Source organism: Octopus bimaculoides, chromosome 5 (assembly GCF_046866305.1).
Source record: "Octopus bimaculoides isolate indiv1 chromosome 5, ASM4686630v1, whole genome shotgun sequence".
NCBI classification, from domain to species: Eukaryota; Metazoa; Mollusca; class Cephalopoda; order Octopoda; family Octopodidae; genus Octopus; species Octopus bimaculoides.
Window position 1 is genome coordinate 62551703 of NC_142932.1, and position 22134 is coordinate 62573836.

General features: G+C 37.0%; 1 protein-coding gene and 1 long non-coding RNA gene across 3 annotated transcripts in view; both read left to right on the forward strand.

Annotated features, from left to right (window-relative positions):
- LOC106872169 (uncharacterized) overlaps positions 1 to 2753 on the forward strand; it is a 127856-nt gene extending 125103 nt beyond the window's left edge. For both annotated transcript variants that reach the window (XM_014919053.3, XM_014919052.3), the window contains one exon: positions 1388 to 2753. In XM_014919053.3, the coding sequence (XP_014774539.1) occupies positions 1388 to 2036 (649 nt within the window). In that variant the 3' untranslated portion in view covers positions 2037 to 2753. The remainder of the gene's footprint in view (positions 1 to 1387) is intronic.
- Positions 2754 to 4667: 1914 nt separating this feature from the next.
- LOC106872162 (uncharacterized) lies at positions 4668 to 16093 on the forward strand. The gene is made up of 2 exons (XR_016241901.1): positions 4668 to 4801; positions 15962 to 16093. It is a non-coding gene; the product is annotated as an uncharacterized LOC106872162 (long non-coding RNA).
- Positions 16094 to 22134: the final 6041 nt, after the last annotated feature.

Below are 22134 nucleotides of genomic sequence, written 5' to 3' on the forward strand. Positions count from 1 at the left end.
GAAAAGGGAAAGTGTTTGTGGTGTAAATCCTAAGTAAATAGGTCAATAGCTTTAAGTTAGACATATAGTAAGATAGAGAGACTGCAATATATAGTATAGTAAAGTAAATTTGGCATCCAAGGAAAATGGTGGTCTACTACGGCAAAAGTTAATCCAAGAAGTTTGTAGATAAAAATATATTATTGGGAGTTGATTTGCAGTTAGGAATGTGAGTGGAAGGAAATTAGCTACCAAACGGAACTACAGAAATAGTAGGACGAGTAAAAAACGTACACTCCTACAAAAATTGCACATAAGCCACATATAGCATGCACTCTCTGTGTATTGTGTGATACACAATACGACTAACCATTATATATAATTACAAAACACATAGACATGCAGTCAATTATAATTTAGCTTGATCAAAACTGTTAAGAGTAAGATAAATGGATTCCTGTGACATTTATGCTTTTCTCAATAATATTAGAATAGATTATTTACATTTGACGGATATTTGTCCTCATCTTATTTGTTGCTAACACAACGTTTCGGCTAATTTATCCTCCAGCCTTCATCAGGTGTCTTGGGGAAATTTCGAACCTGGGTTCTCATTCCTAAGGTATTTTTCGATCTCATTATTATTATTATTATTATTATTATTATCATTATTATTATTATTCAGATCACTGCCTGGAATCGAACTCGGAATCTTGGGTTAAGAACACGGGCTACTAACCCTAAGATTCCGAGTTCGATTCCAGGCAGTGATCTGAATGATAATAATAATAACAACAACAACAACAACAGCGGCAGCAGCAGCATCGAAAAATACCTTAGGAATGAGAACCCAGGTTCGAAATTTCTCCAAAACACCTGATGAAGGCTGGAGGGTATATCAGCCAAAACGTTGTGTAAACAACAAACACGATGAGGACAAATATCCGTCAAATGTAAATAATGTACATAATTCCTCATCTCTTAAATATAGAACTGGATATTAGAATACTACTAGTAAACTGTGAAACATAATCACCTTGCAATTGATGCATATTCTCAACTTAATCATAAGTTTACCTCTTGTTTTCAGTGCCACTAAAATGAATATTTCTAGGTAAAGTAAAGTAAAAATGAAAAATAAAAATAAAAGAAGAAAAGAAGAAAAAGGGATTTAGTCAAAAATTACTGATGGTTTCATACAGTTCTGATCTTTCAGAGTATCATGAACTATTGCAATGGTGCAGAGCAATGATTTACTGCGATTAAATTTCCTTCCTTGAATCTTAGAAAGTCCTCTATCTTTGCAGAAATACTTCCAATGCGATTGTATGTGGAACTTCAAAACCGCCTCCTAGCAACAACTGAAAATTTCTGATCCTGTCTTATGCCTAAACTTCACCTTTTGTAGACGTCGACGATGCCTGGCTGCGAATACAGAGAGAGAAGAACGCTCTAGCAGTGAAGCCATAAACGAACCCTTAGCATCATTCCAGTACCTGAAAGAAAATTTTGGTGAAGGAGACAATGAAACACTGAATGGTCGGTCAAAGAACAGTGAAAATAATCTGCTCGACGATTCAAAGACTGGTTCCAATTCAAAGCAGATTAAAAAGAAAAGTTCTTTAATTTCATCAGGAAATGAGTCTGGTAAGACAATGGATTCTGCAACTAGCAAGGACGACAATGTTTTTCAGTTTTCTAAAACTGGTGACGAATTTCCAGAAAGTGACTATTCAACTCAGGAAAAGAATAAATATCCTGACATGGGCACCATGAAAATTGGTGATAATACTTTCACTGGTCGGAAGAATTCTGATGCCGACATTTTAACAAGAAAGGACAGCCAGGAAAGCAAAGGTGACGATGACGTATTTCGTGACCTTCAGCATTTTTATGTCAATGGAGATGACTACGCTCTAGTAAAAAAGGATACTCGCACATCTAAGAGTGGTTTTCTAAGTGACAATACTACCTTGGTTCCAAAAAGTAATAGTAGTGGCAGCATGCATGACTCAGATGTTTTAGAATGGACGAAAGGATTCAATTTGGCCGTGTAACAGGATTTAAAAAATGTTTAATTGAAACCAGTTTAGGTCTAAGGAATTGATCCATATAATTGACATTAGATTATCTGTTATCTCAGTCTCGTTCAAGTTAGCAGATATATCTAAACTGTAGATTTTAAGATTATATATATATATATATATATATATATATCAAACATTCATGCTATAATTCTTAGTGTAAAAAAAAAACACATCTGACATTTTCAGATTAACAATATTTGAGAAAATAAAACTCCAATTATTAAAATCATTAACCTGGAAATTTATATTAACCAACTTTTTATTCGTTTTTTAAAAAATTGTTTCATTTCAAAACTACTGCTCTCTTCACATATAATATCTATGCCAACTAGAACCTTTTGAACATTCACTAAAACTATTTGATGCAATGTCTGTCCTGGCACTGATTTACTCCACATACAAATTTTCTACTTCTAATTATTGATCGTTGTCTCTGCAAAATGCTCATCGTCTGATATTTATCAAATCTGAATTAATTAGGCATTCACAGTATTGACTATTTATTCTTCAACAATTAAACATTTTTCTAGAGCGGTTAAGCGTTAATGCTCTTTATATTTCATTCTTTTTTTACAAAAAACACCATTACCATTTGCTTAGTAAGTTTCTTTACAAACAACGTAAAATATTTCAATCTGTTTACAACAACTAACACAGAAAACTTAATAAAATCTATCTTTAAAAATACCGTTGGTTATTCTTCTATATGTTTATTTCTTTTCTTTTCTTTTGATAAATTTTCTTATTTAGAGAAGAGAGAAGAAACGCTGTTACATTTGTATCTTTTTCAAAGGAATTATGAGTTACAGTAAAAAAAAGAAAATCGACGTAAATTTTCTTTTCGGTTACCTTATTTTGGAGCACTGCCGTAACTTCAGCTTTATAAACGACTGAGTTTAGCAAACAGTCTTGATCAAGTGGGTAAGCTTCATACAGCTGCTTCCCCAATATGAAGGACATTTTCACTCACAAGCCACTCCTAGATGTAACTGTCGAGACCATGAAGCGGAGATGTGAATATGAGTTGAATTGTTGGTGTAACAATGATGTTTTGGTGATCTGATGAGGTCGCTCTCTTTATTTGCATTAATTTGTGGATATATAATTGTCTGATATATTAATACAAACATGTTTGTATAATTTCTTCCATATTGAAATTCATACTGCAAGAAGACGGTTGCGAAGCAGCCGTAAACCTAAAGAAGCCACGAGGTTAAATAAATATTTGTTCACCATTCACCTCTCATATCTCCTCCTGGGTTTTATATATATATATATATATATATATATATATATATAGAGAGAGAGAGAGAGAGAGAGAGAGAGAGAGAGAGAGACAGACAGACAGACAGACAGACAGACAGACAGACAGACAGAGACGCACACACACACCACATTCGTGCACGTTTACACATATACAGAAACGTACTCATCCTGTATAAATCTATATAAACCAATAGTTTTATAAATATAAAGAAAAAAGCTTTTGAAATTTTCGTGTTCCATTAAACCTATTCTTTCTCTTTATTCATTTTTCTATATTTTTCATCATTACTACTCTATCAGTTTGTTGTTATTGTTATTTTCGTGTTTCGTTCGCAAAAAAAAATTTTACAGGTAATAGTGACCTGTCACTGTTGCCAGTACTATTCTTCAACTTTATTTTTCAATTTGTTTCTGATCACCAGCTTTCAGCTATCTCTGTTGAACATTAGTTCTTATTTCAGCATATGTCAACAATTATAAGCTTCTAGTCGTAAATAAGTGAATATTTAAAAAGTCAGAAAAGCATGTCAAAACATAAAAATAGACTCTATGACGTCACTAACAATCCGTTAAATGCAATCCGAAATACCCTCTTCCCTCACAAAATGATTTGAACTGTTACATCTGCAGACGCCATTTTTTTAGCAAAGTAAAACTTTGGCTATAAGCTCAAATACCGTCACATGATTGTTTGAAATCTAGAGTGACCCACGAAATATACAATTCCTTTTCAAACCTATCATCTTTCTGAAGCATTTATGGTACTTCATCATTTCCGGAGATCCATGAAAGTGAATCGTAATTTTGAAGAAAAGTAGTTTAATGGAAACGAAGTCCTTAGTCTGTAATCGCTTGAACTCTTTTCTATTAACATTTGTTTTACTATGGTTGCAGGTTTACTTATCTACCCCAGACATAAGAGCAACATAAATACGTGTAAACTGCCTGGCTTAGTATGCCTATGACTAGATTAAATGAAGTGAGTTTACATGGCTGATGTCAGCTCCTATTTTGTTTTAGAGACAATTTTCCTTTTGGTTTTATTCAGATTATATTTTCACATGGAATATCCATTATACCACGCAATATTCAGCTGTCCCCAACACAATTTCTAAAGAAAGATGTGAAAAAATTCTACTGTATTAGCAAAGATACAACACCTTGCGAAACTTTTCTTTGCTTCAAAAAAGGGAAACCTAGAAGCTCATGAAGAAGCAGAAACAGATGTCTCTCTTGAGAAACTAGCTGCATTCCCAAGTGCACCTGCAAAAAAATAGAGGAAACATATCAATTCAAGACATTGAAGATGGAGAATCACTGCATCCTACTCGCATGGATAGCGAAATGCCATCTTGGGATCTAGACCAAGCCAAGTAGTTTTCTAGCATGCATCCATCCATACATCCATACATACATACCAGTGAAAGCATGGGAAAAAGGAATACTCTTGAATAAAACCTTATACCAAGGCAAGTTTGACACTGGGTTGAAAAATGGCCTAGTTCTTCTTTTCAATGAACATGATGATTGCAATATCATTATCATCTAACCAGTCTCAATACTGAGTCTTCTTGAAACCAAGTACATCATCCCTAGCATTGTAAACTTGTGTTTTGAACTGATCCCAAGTTTCATCAAAGACAATGTTGTCAAGTGTATTATGAAAAGCAACTAATATTTCTTTGCATTTTGACACTTTGATGTCTGATCTATATTTTTATCTTATCATGTACAAATTTGTGGTCTGTAGTAGGTACTGCACCACACATTACTCTTACAGAACAAATATCCTGGAGGTCTCTCTGGTAATAATATAATCCAAGATATGTCCATGCTGCTTTATAAATATCCTTTTGTTGAAAGTATTGTACATGACTAACTCAGTGCGTAAGTTGCAGAAGAAGACCATTAGTACCCATCTTACCCGTACCATGACACCCAAAAGCACTCCAGGTATTGTGATCACTCCTTACACATGCACTGAAATCTCCAAGCAGCAAGATCTTATTTTCATGTAGAATCAATGTACAGACCCTTGTAGCTCTTGGTAAAAAAGCCATAATTGATTACTAGTTAGTACCCAGAATAGGAGTATACACTGAAATGACATTCATGAAATATCTCTTTAACAGAAGAACTCTCAAATGCATTATTTAGTCACCAATACACCATGTTTGCTCCAGCTGTTTAGTGATCTCTGTTGGGACTGCAAACACCCCACAAATCTTCTTCTCTCCCTATTTGGATTCCCTTTTCAGAAGAAAATGTAGCTAGTACCCCTTACTAAAAGGTGACTTTTATCAATAAGATGGGCTTCAGAGAGTGTAGCTATGTCAATATTATACCTGCTCAATTGTCTGCCTACAATAGGAGTTATGTGTTCTGGATTTGAGAATGATTAATCATCAAGAAATGTTCAAACATTCAATTTGATTATGCTATTTTGGAAAATGATAAAATATACTAGCTTACATCATTACTCACAACTTATGTATTTATTACTTACTTTCTCACCTACCTACTTGCTTACACACTTATTCATTTATTCACTCGTTCATTCACTCACTCACTAACTCATTCATGAAAGAGGGAGTGTATTCCTTTATATATTCATTCACTGAGGAATTTCAACCATGTTTCGTGGTCTGCTACCACAACAGCTCCTTTATAGGATCCAGTTAGCTGAAGACATCATCAGGAGGAACCACGTCCGGTTTCGGCCCCTACTCCTCTACCGTTTTGACGTGGCGGGGCCCCTCCTTTCGGAGGTGTCTTCAGCTCTGGTGTTGGGTGCATGTCTTCTTTCACTGTTTGTGACTGTTCTAATTCAACTGTGGAATGTCCCTCGCTATGGTTATTTTCCAGGAGGTTCTGGCCACACGTCTTATGGTTCATCAACCCGCGTTGTTGAATTACTTTCTTCTGACATACCTTCCCTTGGTGGATTAGGATCCAGTTAGCTCAAGACATCATCAGGAGGAACCACGTCCGGTTTCGGCCCCTATTCCTCTACCGTTTTGACGTGGCGGGGCCCCTCCTTTCGGAGGTGTCTTCAGCTCTGGTGTTGGGTGCATGTCTTCTTTCTTCTATTCCCTGGCCTCTTCGATGCAGCATCAACGAGTGTCAGCGTCCGACTGATCGTCATGTCAAGTTCCCCTTTTTATATCTGCTGCTAGGCTCCAGCAGGCAGCCCCAGCTAGTTGTCACGTGACACTGTCTAAATTTCCCGCTGCTAGGGTCCAGTAGGCAGCACCAGCAAGTTGTCACATGACACTGTCTAAACTTCCCACTGCTAGGCTCCAGCAAGTAACTCCAGCAAGTTGTCACATGACACTGTCTGAACTTTAACTGACAATGGAGGGCGCGAAGCCACTTCAGTGTCAGCCTGTCTCACCTAGACTTGTTATGACTTTCAAGCCATATTCGGTCTTCCCGCTTCAGCCATATATAGAAGCTGGCTTTTTCGACCGCCTCCTGTATCCTCCTTATCAGTTTTCTAAGTTCCGAGTTTGAAAACGCAAATCTTCTCTTGAATAGCGTTGTTATTTTTCTTTCAATGAAGCCTCTAGCCCCCACTGCCAGATGGTAGTACTCGACAGTCCATCCCTGTTCTCTGCACTCTTCGATTAGTTTTTCATATCTCTTCTCCTATCGTTTCTCTGCATTGTCGATGTTTTCTTCCCATGGTACTGTCAGTTCTAGCAAGATTCCTATTCTCTGTTCTGTGTCCCATATGACTAAGTCTGGTCTTTTTGTTGTTTTTATAAGTGGAAAAATTGCTAGACTTCCCAAATCCGTGGCCAGCTCCCAGTATCCCTTCCATCTTTCGTCTATCTCATATATTTTATTTGGAGGCCTGATCTTATGTCCTTTTCCCTCCTTCTGGAAGTATATTTTCCTGCGCTTTTCCACTTTGGGGTACTCTCCTCTGTTGTATCCCTCGATCTTCTCCTTGAGTGCTGCACTTATGATGCCAAGGACTTGATTATGGCGCAATGTATACCTTTCCAGTGCTAGTCTGCAGTTTGACAGAACGTGTCTCACCGTCGCTTTCTCCCCGCATCCACATTCATCGGTTGTTTTTATGTTCCATCGAACTAAGTTCGCCAGTGAGGGTAGAACGTCGAAGGTAGACTTGATCAGGAAGGCTGTTCTTGCTTGTTCCCAAGCCCATTTACTTTCACACTCAAGCATTCACTCACTTACTGAATTATTCACTGATTTATGCAGTCACTTACAGAACCAATTGCATACTCAATGACCCACTCAGTTACCAAATTACTCATTCACTCCCTTATTCACCCACTCACTCACTAATCTATCTATATAATCAATCCCTCATTCATTCACTCACTCACACACTCATTTATTTCAATCTTTAGTAACTTGATCGCTAAGTCACTTAGTACTCACTTCTTTATTTATTCAATGATTTATTTATTTACTTACATTCTCATTTATTCATTACCTACTCACTTACCCACTCAATCATTTACATTCTCACTTACACATACAAAAACAATGACTTACACTCTTAATATAAACTCATTCACTCATACATTCACTGACTTATTCAATCAAGTACTTCCTCGTTCACTTACTCACTCACACACCCAAATTCTTAATCATTCCTTCTGCTTAGATACTTTCACACTCACTCACTCACTCATAAAATTACTCACTTCCTCTCTCATGCATACACACTTCTTTACTAGCTCACTCGCTCATGCACCCATTCAGCCACTTACTTTCTCACTCAGTCACTTATTCAATTGCAAACTTAAACCTCTACCCATTCACTTATTTACATACTTACTCTTTTACTCATCCATTAAATACTCAATCACTTACTTATTCTTTTACTTACTCATGCCTTCATTCAGTAAGTCCTTTACTCACTTTTCTACTCACTTACACTCTACCTTACTCACTCACTAAATAATTCATTCACTGACCTACTTACAGACTCAATCATTTATTCACTCACTTTATTACTCATTAGCTTATACACTCACTGATTTACTTACTGACATCATTCATTCCATCACTCTCTTGCTAATATATTCACTCACTTATCTACTCACAGAATATTTCACTCAGTCACTCTTTGACACATCTTAACATACTCATATGCTTACTTATTCACTTAAATCCGTTCTTATTTATACTCACTCACTCACACACACTCAGTCACTCATTCACTCACCCACACTCACAAATTTGCTAACTTATTTACTTACTCACCAATTTACTTCTTTACTACTAAGCCTTTCACTGAAGCACATTATTTCTCCATGCATGCACTCAATTACACCATCATTCATTCATTTATCCACTCACTCAATCTATTAATCACTTATTTACTTGCTTATTTACACACTCATTCATTGACTTATTCATTAACACACTCATTCTCTCACACTCTCACTCACTCATTTTTTCAATTACTCATTTACTTTCTGACCTACTTTTTCACTTACTTACTCATTCCATCATTCACTCTCTCATTCACTGTCATACACAATCATTAACTCATTCACTGATGCACTCACTCACACATACACTAATTCCTTCATTCTCTCACTCATTTACAACTCATATATTCACTCAATATCTCACTCATTCACCCACCAACCAAGTCACTCAATTACTAAATACTGATTCAATCACTAATTTATTCACTTATTACTCATCACACACTCAATTACTCCCTCATGCATGCACTTACCTAGCATACAATCAGCAATGTACTCATTGACTCACTAATCACTCACTCAATCACTCACTAATTCATTCATTCATCCACCTACTCACTAACACATCCTTTTATTCATTCACATACTCAGTTACTGAATAACTTACTTACATACCTACTCAATTATACATTCAGGCAATCACTCATGCACTCATCCACCCATTAACTTTCACACTCATTTGCTCAATCATACTTTCACTCAATTAATGGATAACTTTCTCACTCACTTCCTTAGTCACACTCATACAAGCCCTCATTTGTGCATTCACTCAGTTACTCACTCAGTCAGACACTTGCTCACATTTTCATTCACTCACTGGCATTGTTATTTACTTACTCAAATGCCACTGAGGTCAACTTTGTCTTTCATCCTTTTGGGGGTCGATGAAATAAGTACCAGTTGAATGCTGGGGACCAATGTAATCGACTAGCCCCCTTCCTCCAAATTTCAGGCCCTGTGCCTATTGAAGAAAAAATTATTATTTACTTACTCTTTTTCTTATTTATTCATTTATTTATTAATTGACCTACACGTTCATTTTCTCATACATACTGAATCTCTCTATCACTCACTCACTTAATTACTCCTTGACTTACTTAATAAATTGCTCACTTGCTAACATATTTACTTACTCATCCACTCTGAATTTGTGAAGGAGTGTATGGTTGAGTGACAGTCACTCAGAGTGAATGATCACATTCTCACACACTCTCTTATTCAGATACACTCTGTTACTCATTGATCCATTCACATTTGTCCAGTCTTGCACTGACATATTTATTCATTCAGTCACTAATTCTCATGGCCTTCAAATACTAACTTATTCCATCTGACTCACCTACACAACTTTCACTCAAATATACACTTGTTTACTCTCACTCACTCACTCAATTACTCGTTCGTTTTCTCATTCACTGAATCACTTAGTCACCACCAACTCCTACTCTCATTTGCTCACTCATGCATCCACTCAGACAAACCCTTTCACACACTCACTTTCTTACTCATTCTCACACTCTCATTAAATCTAGCCTTTTTCTATTCCCTCACTGACAAACTCAGTCACCTATTTCCTCACTCACTTATTCAAACACTTATTCCATTCCCTCACTATTTTAGTTAGTCATTCACTCACTCAATTGCTTTTCATCTATTTCCTCACACATACTATCTCTCACACTCATTCATTCATCCATTCATTCATTCTCTAAACCAATCATACTCTCTCACAATGAATGGGTTTGTGAATGAGTGAGTGACTGATTAAAGGAAAGCGTGAGTTAGTGAGTGGTGGAGTAGACAAGAGTGTGACTAAGTAAGCCAGTAAGTACATGAGTGACTGGGTGGGTGAATAAGTAAGTTACTCAGTGAATGTGTGAGTGATTAAATGAATGAATGAGTGTGAGCATTTGTGAATGAGTGCCTGAGTAAGTGAATGAATAAATGAGTTGTAAATTGAGTGAGTTTTTTTAATGGAATAAATACTTCTGTAAGTAATTAATTGAGTTTTTTTAATGGAATAAATACTTCTGTAAGTAATTAATTGAGTTAATGTGTGAGTAGTCAATTTAGTAGGTATGTAAGGGGCTAAGTTAGCAACTGAGCTCGTGAGTGAGTTAATGAGTGATTAATTAATTGAGAGAGTGACTGAGCAAGTATATAATTACATCAGTAACATGATGATCTGTGAGCTGAGTGAATGAATGAGCCAGTAATTGAGTAAGGGAGTAAGTGTGTGAGAAAGTGAGTGAATAAGTGAGAAACTTAGTGATTGAGTAAGTAAATGGGTGAGTGAGTAAATGAGCAAGTGTGTTAGTAGATGAATGAATGATTGAATGAATATGTGAATGTGTGTTTGAGTAATTAATTGGACTCGTATAATATGGAATTAGATAAGTGAGTAATTGTGTGAGTAAGTTTTAATGTCTGATTGGGTGAGTGATTAAATGATCGGATCCAATAATGAATGACTGTACATGTGAGAGAATAATTAAGTAAATGAGTTTGTGAGTAAATAATTGAATAAGTGGTTAATTAAGAGAGTAAGTTATTAATCTAATAAGTATATATGTTAGTAATTGAGTGAGTGGCTGAGTAAACCACTATATAATCCATATAAACCATGTATGTGAACCACCATATAATCCATATAAACCATATGGTCAAGTAAATAATTAAGTAATTAAATTAGGGAATAAGTGAACTAGGAAGCAAATTAATTTTGTAAGTATGTGAGTTAACTGAATGAATGATTGAGTGAGCAACCAAGCAAGTAGGCAAGACAATGTGTTTGTAATTAACTGATTTAGAGAGTAATTAAGTAAATGAGGAAATGAATGGCCCAGTAATTGACCTAGTCACTGAGTGAATAAGTGAGGATGTTATCAATAAGTGAGTACTTCAGTGATTATGTGAGTATATGTATGAGTGAGTGAGTGTGTGAGTAAATGAGTGAGTGAGCAAGTGTGTGTGAGCTAATGAGTTTGTGTGTGACTGAGTGAGCAATTAAGTAATTAATTATCTAATTGAGTAAGTTAGTAATTAAGCGAGTGGGTAATTGAAAGTTTGAATAAGTATTTGATAAAGTGAAGGAATAAGTAAGTAAATGTGTGAGTGAATGAGTGAGGAAATGAATGAAAGATTGATTAAGAAATTTAGTGAATAAATGAATAAGTGACTAAGTCAGAAATCACTAAGTCAGTAAGTGAATGTGTGTATGAGAGAAAGAATAAGTGAAAGTTAGAATGAGTGGGTATGTTACTAAATCTGTGAGTTTGTAAGTTATTCAAAAAAGTGTGTTTGAGTGTGGAAGACTGAGTGAATGGGGCAGTCAGTCAGTGAATCAATGAATAAGCATAATGAATTGTGTGTCTAACAGAGGAAGTGAGTGGCTAAGGGAGGGAGTATGTGATCATCATCATCATCATCATCGTTTAACGTCCGCTTTCCATGCTAGCATGGGTTGGACGATTTGACTGAGGACTGGTGAAACCGGATGGCAACACCAGGCTCCAGTCTGATTTGGCAGAGTTTCTACAGCTGGATGCCCTTCCTAACGCCAACCACTCAGAGAGTGTAGTGGGTGCTTTTACGTGTCACCCGCACGAAAACGGCCACGCTCGAAATGGTGTCTTTTATGTGCCACCCGCACAAGCCAGTCCAGGGGCACTGGCAACGATCTCGCTCGAAAATCCTACAGGAGCCAGTCAGGCGGTACTGGCAACGGCCACGCTCAAAATGGTGCATCTCATGTGCCACCCGCACAAGAACCAGTCCAGGGGCACTGGCAACGATCTTACTTGGCTTGCCGGGTCTTCTCACGCACAGCCCATTTCCAAAGGTCTCGGTCCGTAGTCATCGCCTCGGTGAGGCCCAATGTACGAAGGTCTTGCCTCACCACCTCAGCCCAGGTCTTCCTGGGCCTACCTCTTCCACGGGTTCCCTCAACTGTTAGGGTGTGGCACTTTTTCACGCAGCTATCCTCCTCCATTCTCACCACATGTCCATACCAGCGCAATCGTCTCTCTTGCACGCCACAACTGATGCTTCTAATGTTCAGCTTTTCTCTCAAGATACTTACACTCTGACGGGTATTCACATTGACATTACACATCCAACGGAGCATACTGGCTTCATTCCTTGCGAGCTTACGTATGTCCTCAGCAGTTACAGCCCATGTTTCACTGCCATGTAGCATGGTTGTTCGTACGCATGCGTCATACAGTCTGCCTTTTACTCTGAGTGAGAGTCCCTTTGTCGCCAGCAGGGGTAAGAGCTCTCTAAACTTTGCCCAGGCTATTCTTATTCTAGCAGCTACACTTTCAGCGCACCCACCCCCACTACTAACTTGGTCGCCCAGATAGCGGAAGCTATCGACTACCTCTAGTTTTTCACCCTGGAATGAGATAGAAGTTGTTTCCTGTTTGTTTGCAGTCTTTATTGCACCTGAACATCTGCCACAAACAAAAACTAACTTGCTAGTTAACCTGCCTTTGATGTTGCTGCACCTCTTATGTGTCCATAGCTTGCACCGGGTACATCTTATAGAGTTACTACCTACTCCTTTTCTACATACTGAGCAGGGCCATCTACCTGAAGGGGTTTGTGTTTTATCTACCTTCCTACTTATTAGGATTTTGGTTTTAGCTAGGTTGACTCTAAGGCCCTTCAGTTCTAGACCTTGCTTCCACACCTGAAACTTCTCCTCTAGTTCTGATAGTGACTCCGCAATTAGGGCAAGGTCATCAGCATAGAGGAGCTCCCAGGGGCAACCTGTCTTGAACTCCTCTGTGATTGCCTGGAGGACTATGGTAAATAATAGGGGGCTGAGGACGGAACCTTGGTGGACCCCTACCTCTACCCGGAATTCATTGCTGTACTCATTTCCAACCCTCACCTTACTGGCCGCATCTCTGTACATGGCTCGCACAGCTCTCACTAGCCATTCTTCTATCCCAAGTTTCCTCATTGACCACCAGATAAGGGATCGGGGGACCCTGTCAAAGGCTTTCTCCATGTCAACGAAAGCCAGGTACAGAGGTTTATCCTTGGCTAGGTATTTCTCTTGCAACTGTCTCACTAGAAATAAGGCATCAGTAGTGCTTTTACCTGGCACGAACCCAAACTGCATCTCATCTAAATTGATTCGCTCCCTAATTAGTTGGGCTATGACCCTCTCTGTAACTTTCATAACCTGATCTAACAGCTTGATGCCTCTGTAATTATTTGTATCTAAAGCATCCCCTTTACCTTTGTAGCAGTTGACTATGATGCTGCTACACCAGTCATAGGGTATGACTCCTTCGTGTATCACCTGGTTCGTAATACGGGTGACTAGGCTATAGCCAACACTGCCAGATATTTTGAGCATCTCTGCAGTGATTCCTGATGGGCCGGGGGCTTTCCCGGTCTTCATACTCTTAATTGCTTTATCTACCCTGGTACTATCAACTCGGATAGCTGGTCCCTCTATTGGGTCGACATAAGGCAGGCTCTCTTTCTCCCATTCATTCTCTTTATTAAGCAATCTATCGTAGTGGCATCTCCAGACCTCTTTCTTTGCATCCTCATTTAATGCAAGCGTACCATCATCCATGCGAACACATTTCTCTCCTACAACATCACTATTCTCTCTCCTACACTGTCTTGCAACCCGAAATACCTCGAGTCTTTGGTCCTCACGGCGCAGAACATTGGCGAATCTTTCCTTATCTGCTTCCCCTCTGGCTAAATAAACCTGTCGCCTAGCCTCCCTTCTGGCACATTGGTACAATTCCCTGCTACCACCGTTCTTCCAGTCCTTCCAAGCTTGTTTCTTTTGTCTAATAGCCCTGTCTACCTCCTTGTTCCACCACCACGTTACTCTGGGTTGGGAGGGGACCTTACACCACCCACAAATCTGGTCGGTGGCTTTCAACAGGTTGTCCCGCAGAAATCTCCAATTGTCTTCCACGTTGTATGATGCTATATCCCCTTCTATTTCGTTAAATGCTTCAAGTAACTTGTCTCTAAGTCTCTGTCCGTTTGCAGGGTCTTTAAGCTTCCACACCCTTCTTCTCCAAGCCTGTCTAATTCTGGGCACCCATTTTGCCTTGATCCCAAAGTCGCTAACTACTAATCTATGTTGTGGGGTACATTCTTCGCCAGGGTAGGTTTTGGCATTTATAAGCCGCCCTCTTTCCCTATTTCTGGCGAGGATGTAGTCGATCAAGTAAGTAAATGAATGAGAGAATATGTGTGTGACTCAATGACCAAGCAAATAATTAAGTAATTAAATTAGGGAGTAAGTAAACTAGTGAGCAATTAATTTTGTATATGAGTTAATTGAGTGAACGATTGAGTGAGCAACTAAACAAGTAGGCAAAACAATGTGTTTGTAATTAACTGATTCAGAGAATAACCCAGTAATCAATAAGCAATTAAGTGTGTGAATGAGTGGGTCAATGAGTAACTGATTAATTGAAAGACTGAATAGGTGAATGAGTGAGTGAGTGAGTGACTTAATGCATAGTAAGTCAGTAAGTGAGTATGTAAGTAATGTGTGTCAGTCATTGTCAGTTACTCAGTGGGCTTGAATGAGAGTACATGATTGTTTGATTGAAAGAGTGAGTGACTAACTGTGTAAATGAACATGCAAATGATTGAGTGAGTGAAACAGGGAATGAGTGAGTATATGAGTTAATAAGATTGACTATCTTAATGAGTGACTGACAGAGTAAATGAGGGAGTGATGAGTGAGTGCTTGAAGGAGAACATAAGTAGTTAAGTAAGCAAGTAAATGAGTAAATAAATCAGTAAGTTCCTAAATGAATAATAATGTGAATGAATGTAGAAGTGAGTAAATGAGTGAGAGGGTGTATAGATGAGTGAGTGAGCTTGTGCATGAGTGAGTCAGTGAGAGAGACAATCATTGATTGAAAGGCTATGTAAATAACTTAGTGTGTGAGTGAGAAACTGAGTAAATGAAAATGTTTATGAGAAAGTGAATAAGTATACGAATGAATGAATGAGTGAGTGAGTGAGTGTGTAAATGAATGAATGAATGAATGAGTGAGTGAGTGAGTGAGTGAGTGAGTGAGTGAGTGAGTGAGTGTGTAAATGAATGAATGAATGAATGAATGAATGAGTGAGTGAGTGAGTGAGTGTGTGTGTAAATGAATGAATGAATGAATGAGTGAGTGAGTGTGTGAGTGAGTGAGAAAGATAAAATTATGCAAGTTGCCACATTTCTTCCAATGCATAACAAGTATTTAACATCTTTGAACTGGACAATCCAATACATAAATATATAATTATTATTGTTTAAACAAAGTTTCAAAGAGTATTGTCAGCCTAAAAAATAACATCATATATGTCTTTTAATGACTTTTTCAGTACAAAACACTCACCATGAGAGAAATTAAACTAAAAACTGGAAATTCACTGAATGATTTGATCAAAGGCAGGGCCATATATGGAATACAAATTAAAACTACAGCTTCAAGATGCAAAATTAAGATTGAAAAATGCTATAGATAAATGTCAAGCTATTGAAATAAGTGCTACATGGGTGAAGACACTCAGCCATGACATAAAATAAATACCAAGAGAGGAATAAAGAGGTCAGAGAAAAGACAGCATTAATTATAGATTCATCCATTTAAACAACTCTGCCTGAAGTAAAAAATGTGCAAAATGCTGTAATTGCTTTGCTAAACTGTGCTATTCAAAAAGCACAAAATGTGTCTAAAATAAGCATTCAAAAACACACTTGTTAAGTTGATATATGCTTCTGGGTGGTATCATACAGGGATCAAATGTATTAACATCAAATGGGATACAATTTATCACAGATAGACAGAATATTGACTTTAAGCTTCACACTGTTACCTCAGGTCCATCACTATTGCAGTCAACTAATGTTTGAATAAAGAGCTACAATCAACATACACAAACCAGAAGGTCAGGCTAAACTTAAATGTTCAATCAACAACAAAGTTATGAAGTTGCTATTCTAAAATCATCACTTATCCTAAGAAAAGATGCATGTGTGAAATTAGGTTTAGTGATAAGGTAAATTCTGTGAACTTATCACTAGATTATAATCCTAATTTGTGTAAAGGCTTTGTGAAATTACCTAGTCAATATTTGATCAAGTTGAAATCAGATTTTATGCCAATCCATAAAGAACATTTCTCAGTTGTTGAGTATGTACTATGTTTACAAGATAAAGTAGAATATGATATAGCATTACTAAGTATAGTACTAGGGTCTTGTACAGTGAGCAGAGTATTATAGAGCAAGGCTATTTTACAGTAAAGTACAATATTGTACAGAAGTGCACTGGGTACAGTGAGAAGCATAACCATTCATTTCAGTGGTAACTTGCAATATAGCCACATGAAATTCCATCTAACACTGAACATGAGAGTATGGCAACACTTAATGCTACTATGACATAGTTATTGTGAACTGTTACTCCAAGTTTACATGCAACAGAAATTCAATCTACATAATTCTACAGTAATAAACAAGCTTAAATAATGTTCTGCCAAACAAAGAATTCTGATTTTGGATAACTCATAACTATTGTCTTATGAATTAAAAAGCCCTATCAAAATGTGAAACTTTTACCATATTACATCCAATCTATGATTCCTAATATTGTAGCAGAGTCTATGAAATCAAAGACCCCTACATAGTATTGCTAAACTTGTGAAATACACTATTAACCAAAGTAGGTAAATCAATCACTTGCACATTTCATGCGTCTACATCATATCAGTTGCTGTACCCTCATGCAAAAACATCTGTTTTTCTTTTTGTAAGTGGAGCCTTCTGAGAGTTAAAGCATTTATAACTGGTGACCATTCACAAATACAAATAAAGTGGAAAACCTTGGAACAGCAGTGAAGCAGTAAGCTTGTAACTTAACAGAGGTTTTTTGTACTAATCATGTGATATATCTGCTTCATAGTTTAGGCAGATTGACACTCTTTATAAATAATTACACACACATGTAGTAGGGAGTAAATAGTGCATCAAGTGCTACTTATGTTACATTTCCCATCAAACTTACCCCTCTTTTCTGTTTGCTTTGGCTCTGGGGCTGACATCTGTCCATAAATAATTACCTTGAACCAGATGCTGAGAACATACCATCAGAGTCTTATTCCTCTTTCATTACAGACCAACAAAGGGCCTTCACATATTAGAACTTTTACTAACCACCCACATTATAATCAGAATTCAGAATTCTATTTTTCTTTGTGTAGACTTGCAACTCTCTTCAAATTTGATAACAACATTCTAACTATTAATTAATGCAAACACTAAACAATGAAGAGAAAGACAAACTTTTGTTTGTATTTTATGAAGTATTTGTATTGAATCTCATCAATTGTATTCTTTTAACTTTTTCTTGAACATAAAAAAAGTTGTAATTTTCTTTTTAGTTCATTGTCATGCACAATATTTCTCAGTTGTTGAGTATGTACTATGTTTAAAAGGTAAAGTAGAATATGGTATAGTATTACTAAGTAGAGTACAGTATTGTACAGAAGTGCACTGGAGACAGTGAGAAGCATAACCATTCATTTCAGTGGTAATTCGGTCTAATAGACAAGGATGTGCACTCACAGAAATAGAGATAGGAGTTACTTAAAAGTTACTTCACCATTTTAAAACTTAGAAAACAACAAGATATCAATTTATTCAGTTCTTCAAACGTTTGTGTATATTGGTTCAAACAGTCAGAGGCACAATCAACACCTACAACTTGAAGCTCATAAGACCTTTCTAGGTTTACTCCTTTGGTTACTCAAGTATGGCTTAACTGTCATCTTCGGGTAACATGTTGTCCATCTCCCTTGTCTCCTTCATATGCAACATCCTTATATAAGAAAATGAAAATCTATGACAGGTGTGGCATTGCTCTCCTTTACATTTTCAGGCAAGCAAAATGTATTTTCTATACCTCTCTTCTATTCTTGCACTTATGTTTTGCTCCTCTTACCCCATCTTAACTCTACATTTCATATCACATAAATCTATGCCTTGGTGTCACATCAATGTACTCAGACCCAGGAATCATACAATGTCTTTTCAGAAAGTACTACATCAATGCTCTGTCTCAGTACAGTCAATGTATATTAACTCACACTCTCATTCCCTTCTTTCAGAAGGCACTACACCAATGCTTTCAGTCATAATCTCCCTTTCCCCACTATATGATTTATTCATTACCTCATGCCAACACACCCAGCTCTGATACTACAATCCATGCCAACTAGTCTCCACCCCTTCTTCCCTTTTCTTGCTTCCACCAGGCCCTACATGTATACAGTGAAGTGCAAGTGAAAACATTTTCAAGTTTCGTAGATTGAGTCTCACAAGGAATACAGAATCACCACCAGCAGCCTATCAGGAGAAAATTAACCCTGGAATAAATTACTTGCACAGAGGTAATATGAATATCATAAGCCCTGACAAGGATTACTCATCAAGGAGGGCAGAAACCTCAGTTAAACTACTTGCAGGGAGAGACTCAAATTCTGTAAGCTGTAGTGAAGAAAACCTGCCTAGGAGAACAGACATTCTGAATATGAAAGTCTTTGAAGACAACCTCTCTCATGTTGGGGGCACAAAAAAATGCACCCAGTTCATACTGTACAGTGTTACATGATGGGAAGAGCATCCAACTTGTTAAACAATGCCTAACTTATGTAAACTCCAACTCAATGATAAGCTCTAATTGCATTTACCAGACTGGCACAGTAGAAACATCGTCATGTAAGAGAACCATTCAACCATCAAGTGATCACACATCCTCTTTCAGGAATAGAAAACAGATTTCAAACATAAACCTTCCTACCTCGGGAGATCCTTGAACTAATAGGTAAAACTCTCAGGGATGCAACAATTGATGTTGGTGCAATAAAAGGTAGTTCGGATAAAATTATAGAGATTTGTAACAAGCAGATTGTACCCCACATTTTACCACATAGAAATCATGATTTTATCAGGTATGCCAACCCAGCTGTTGTCCAATCAAGGGCTGTTGTTCATGTGATAGTTTAATGACATGACTAGAATTTTCCATGAACACAACCTACAAATGCAGCTCAATTGAGCACCAAAATTCCAGAGTGATTTGGTTCCTGGTGGTGCTCACTCTCTATGTAATGCATAGCTGTTTTCACAGCTACATATTCAACCTGGAATGATTAAAGAAGTCACATCACGGCAACAAGAATATGTATTGATGTGTAAAAATTAGCTCAAATGTTGAATTTCTGACAAAGACTTTCTGCATTTGTCATATATGTTATTTCATCTGAATATTCCTTTTCTTACATTCATGAACCCCTTCTGTATTAATGGAGCAATAAATTATATTCATAAACATAAAACAAGCCTTCTCTCAATTGTTATAATTGGCGACCACCAATGATGAAGAAACCCACTAGTTGCAATAGTGATTCCAAACATCAATGTCTAACACAGAACTAGCTACACACATACAATAAGTGGTAAATCCTTCTTTATCACAGAGTTTAACACACATCTTTCTCATACAGTTACACCTGGCAACTGTGAACAAGTTATTTTTAAAGTCAAGAAAAAATTTCCACAATTTCTGTTTCCATTGAATGCACTTTTTTGTCCACCTTTTCCAGTTTTCTTACTTCAGTTTTCATTCAGAAAATTCTCATGGAGATAATATATTGGCAAAAAATTGTCTTTAGCAGAATAGCATGCACACTTTTTACATTCAAGTATCACTGACATTCCTACCACCATATGACTTCCTGCTATGTGCTATATTTCCAGTTTGCCTGAAATGACTGTTAAATTAGCTCAATAACAGAAAAACATTTTTCTTTCACGTTTAAATATCTTATATCTTACCGTTGATTTCAGGGCATCTTCTCTGGTTACTTCAGTGATTCTGAAACCATGCAGACAGCATTGTTGTTTACATCCCCTCCCTATACAGGACATCCAGCAATTTGGTTATCCCAGTTTGAATCAAATTTTGCTGCTTATAAAATTTCATCAGACACGAGGCAATTTCATTTGCTAGTCAATGTTTTGCCACTTGCCTTGAGTGGTGAAGTGAAAGATTCAATCACTAGTAATTTGGAACAACCATCATTATCAAATTATGAAATTAGAGATCCTTAGACGTATTTCTAAGTCTAAACAAAAAAAAGGTTTCATCAGCTATTACATACAGTTACACCCTAGGTGATCAGTGACTTTCATAATTGCTACAACGCATACAAGGTTTAGTTGGAGATAATCTGCTAGATGATATGTTATGACAACTTTTTCTTTTCCTGCCTTGTAACTAATGTACAAGCAATTTTAACTACTATAAGGAAACAAAGTTCCATACAGAAACTGAGAGAATTAGCTGATGGTATCATGGACATTTCAAGTGCCAACAATCCTGAAACCTATTTGTTTATATCTTTGATATCTTCAGATATAACTTTATTTCATAAGTCAACAGACAAACTCTGACATTAGGAGCTCCCAAGATATCGTCTGCATGTGAAGTCTGGTAGCCATAGAAATAAAAGGCAATCTTCCAGTCCCTGGAGAGGTTATTTTTCTTTCTGCTGGTACCACAGTCATTTTGGTATAAATGCACACGCATGTATTTCTCCTCACAAGATTCTTCAGCAGCATCCAAGCATTATTTGTACAATATTCCATAAGATTCAAGTGCACTTGGTTATTCACTATATCGTTTCAAAAGATTGTCAGCTATAGGCATTTAAATGCTTTGACAGTACCAGATATCTTATCTGGTATATTCATGATTTTTCAGCATCCTTACACAGGTGTACTTTTTTTTATCAAAGATCAATCTAATATATGCCTATACCCAAATTCTTATTGAACTAGCAGACATTCCCAAGACAGCAATAACCACTCCTTTTGGACTATGAGTTTATTAGAATGCTTTTTGGCCTTCGTAACACTGCTAATACCTTTCAAAGGCTTATTACTGAAGTACTTCGTGGTCTGGATTTTGTTTTTGCCTATATTGATGACTTATTAATTACTACCCCCACAGAAGAGCAACATTTTCTTCATTTGGAACAGCTTTTTACTGGATTATCACAGCATGGTGTAATAATTATTGCCACTAAATGTCTATTTGGTGCTCCTTCCATCACATTTTTGGGACAAGTTATTGATAAAGATAGAATTCATCTAGTAAAGGAGTAAGTCGATGCTATTTGTGATATTCACTAAGGAAGTTACAAGAATTTCTCGGACTTGTTAACTTCTATTTAAGATTCATTCCACAGAATTGTACAGAAACTATTTTTCCTCTCACCAAACTGCTATGTAATTGAAAAAACAAAACAAAACAATGAAGCTGTATCATTAAATTCAGTGGTATTGAGAGCTTTCAATTATATTATGGGCAAATTATCAAGAGTTACTGTGTTGGCACATCCAGTTCCAGAAGTACCATTATTAGCTCTAATGGTTGATGCTTCAGATAGAGATATCAAAGTTTTGCAACAATTTGTTCACAATGTTTGGCA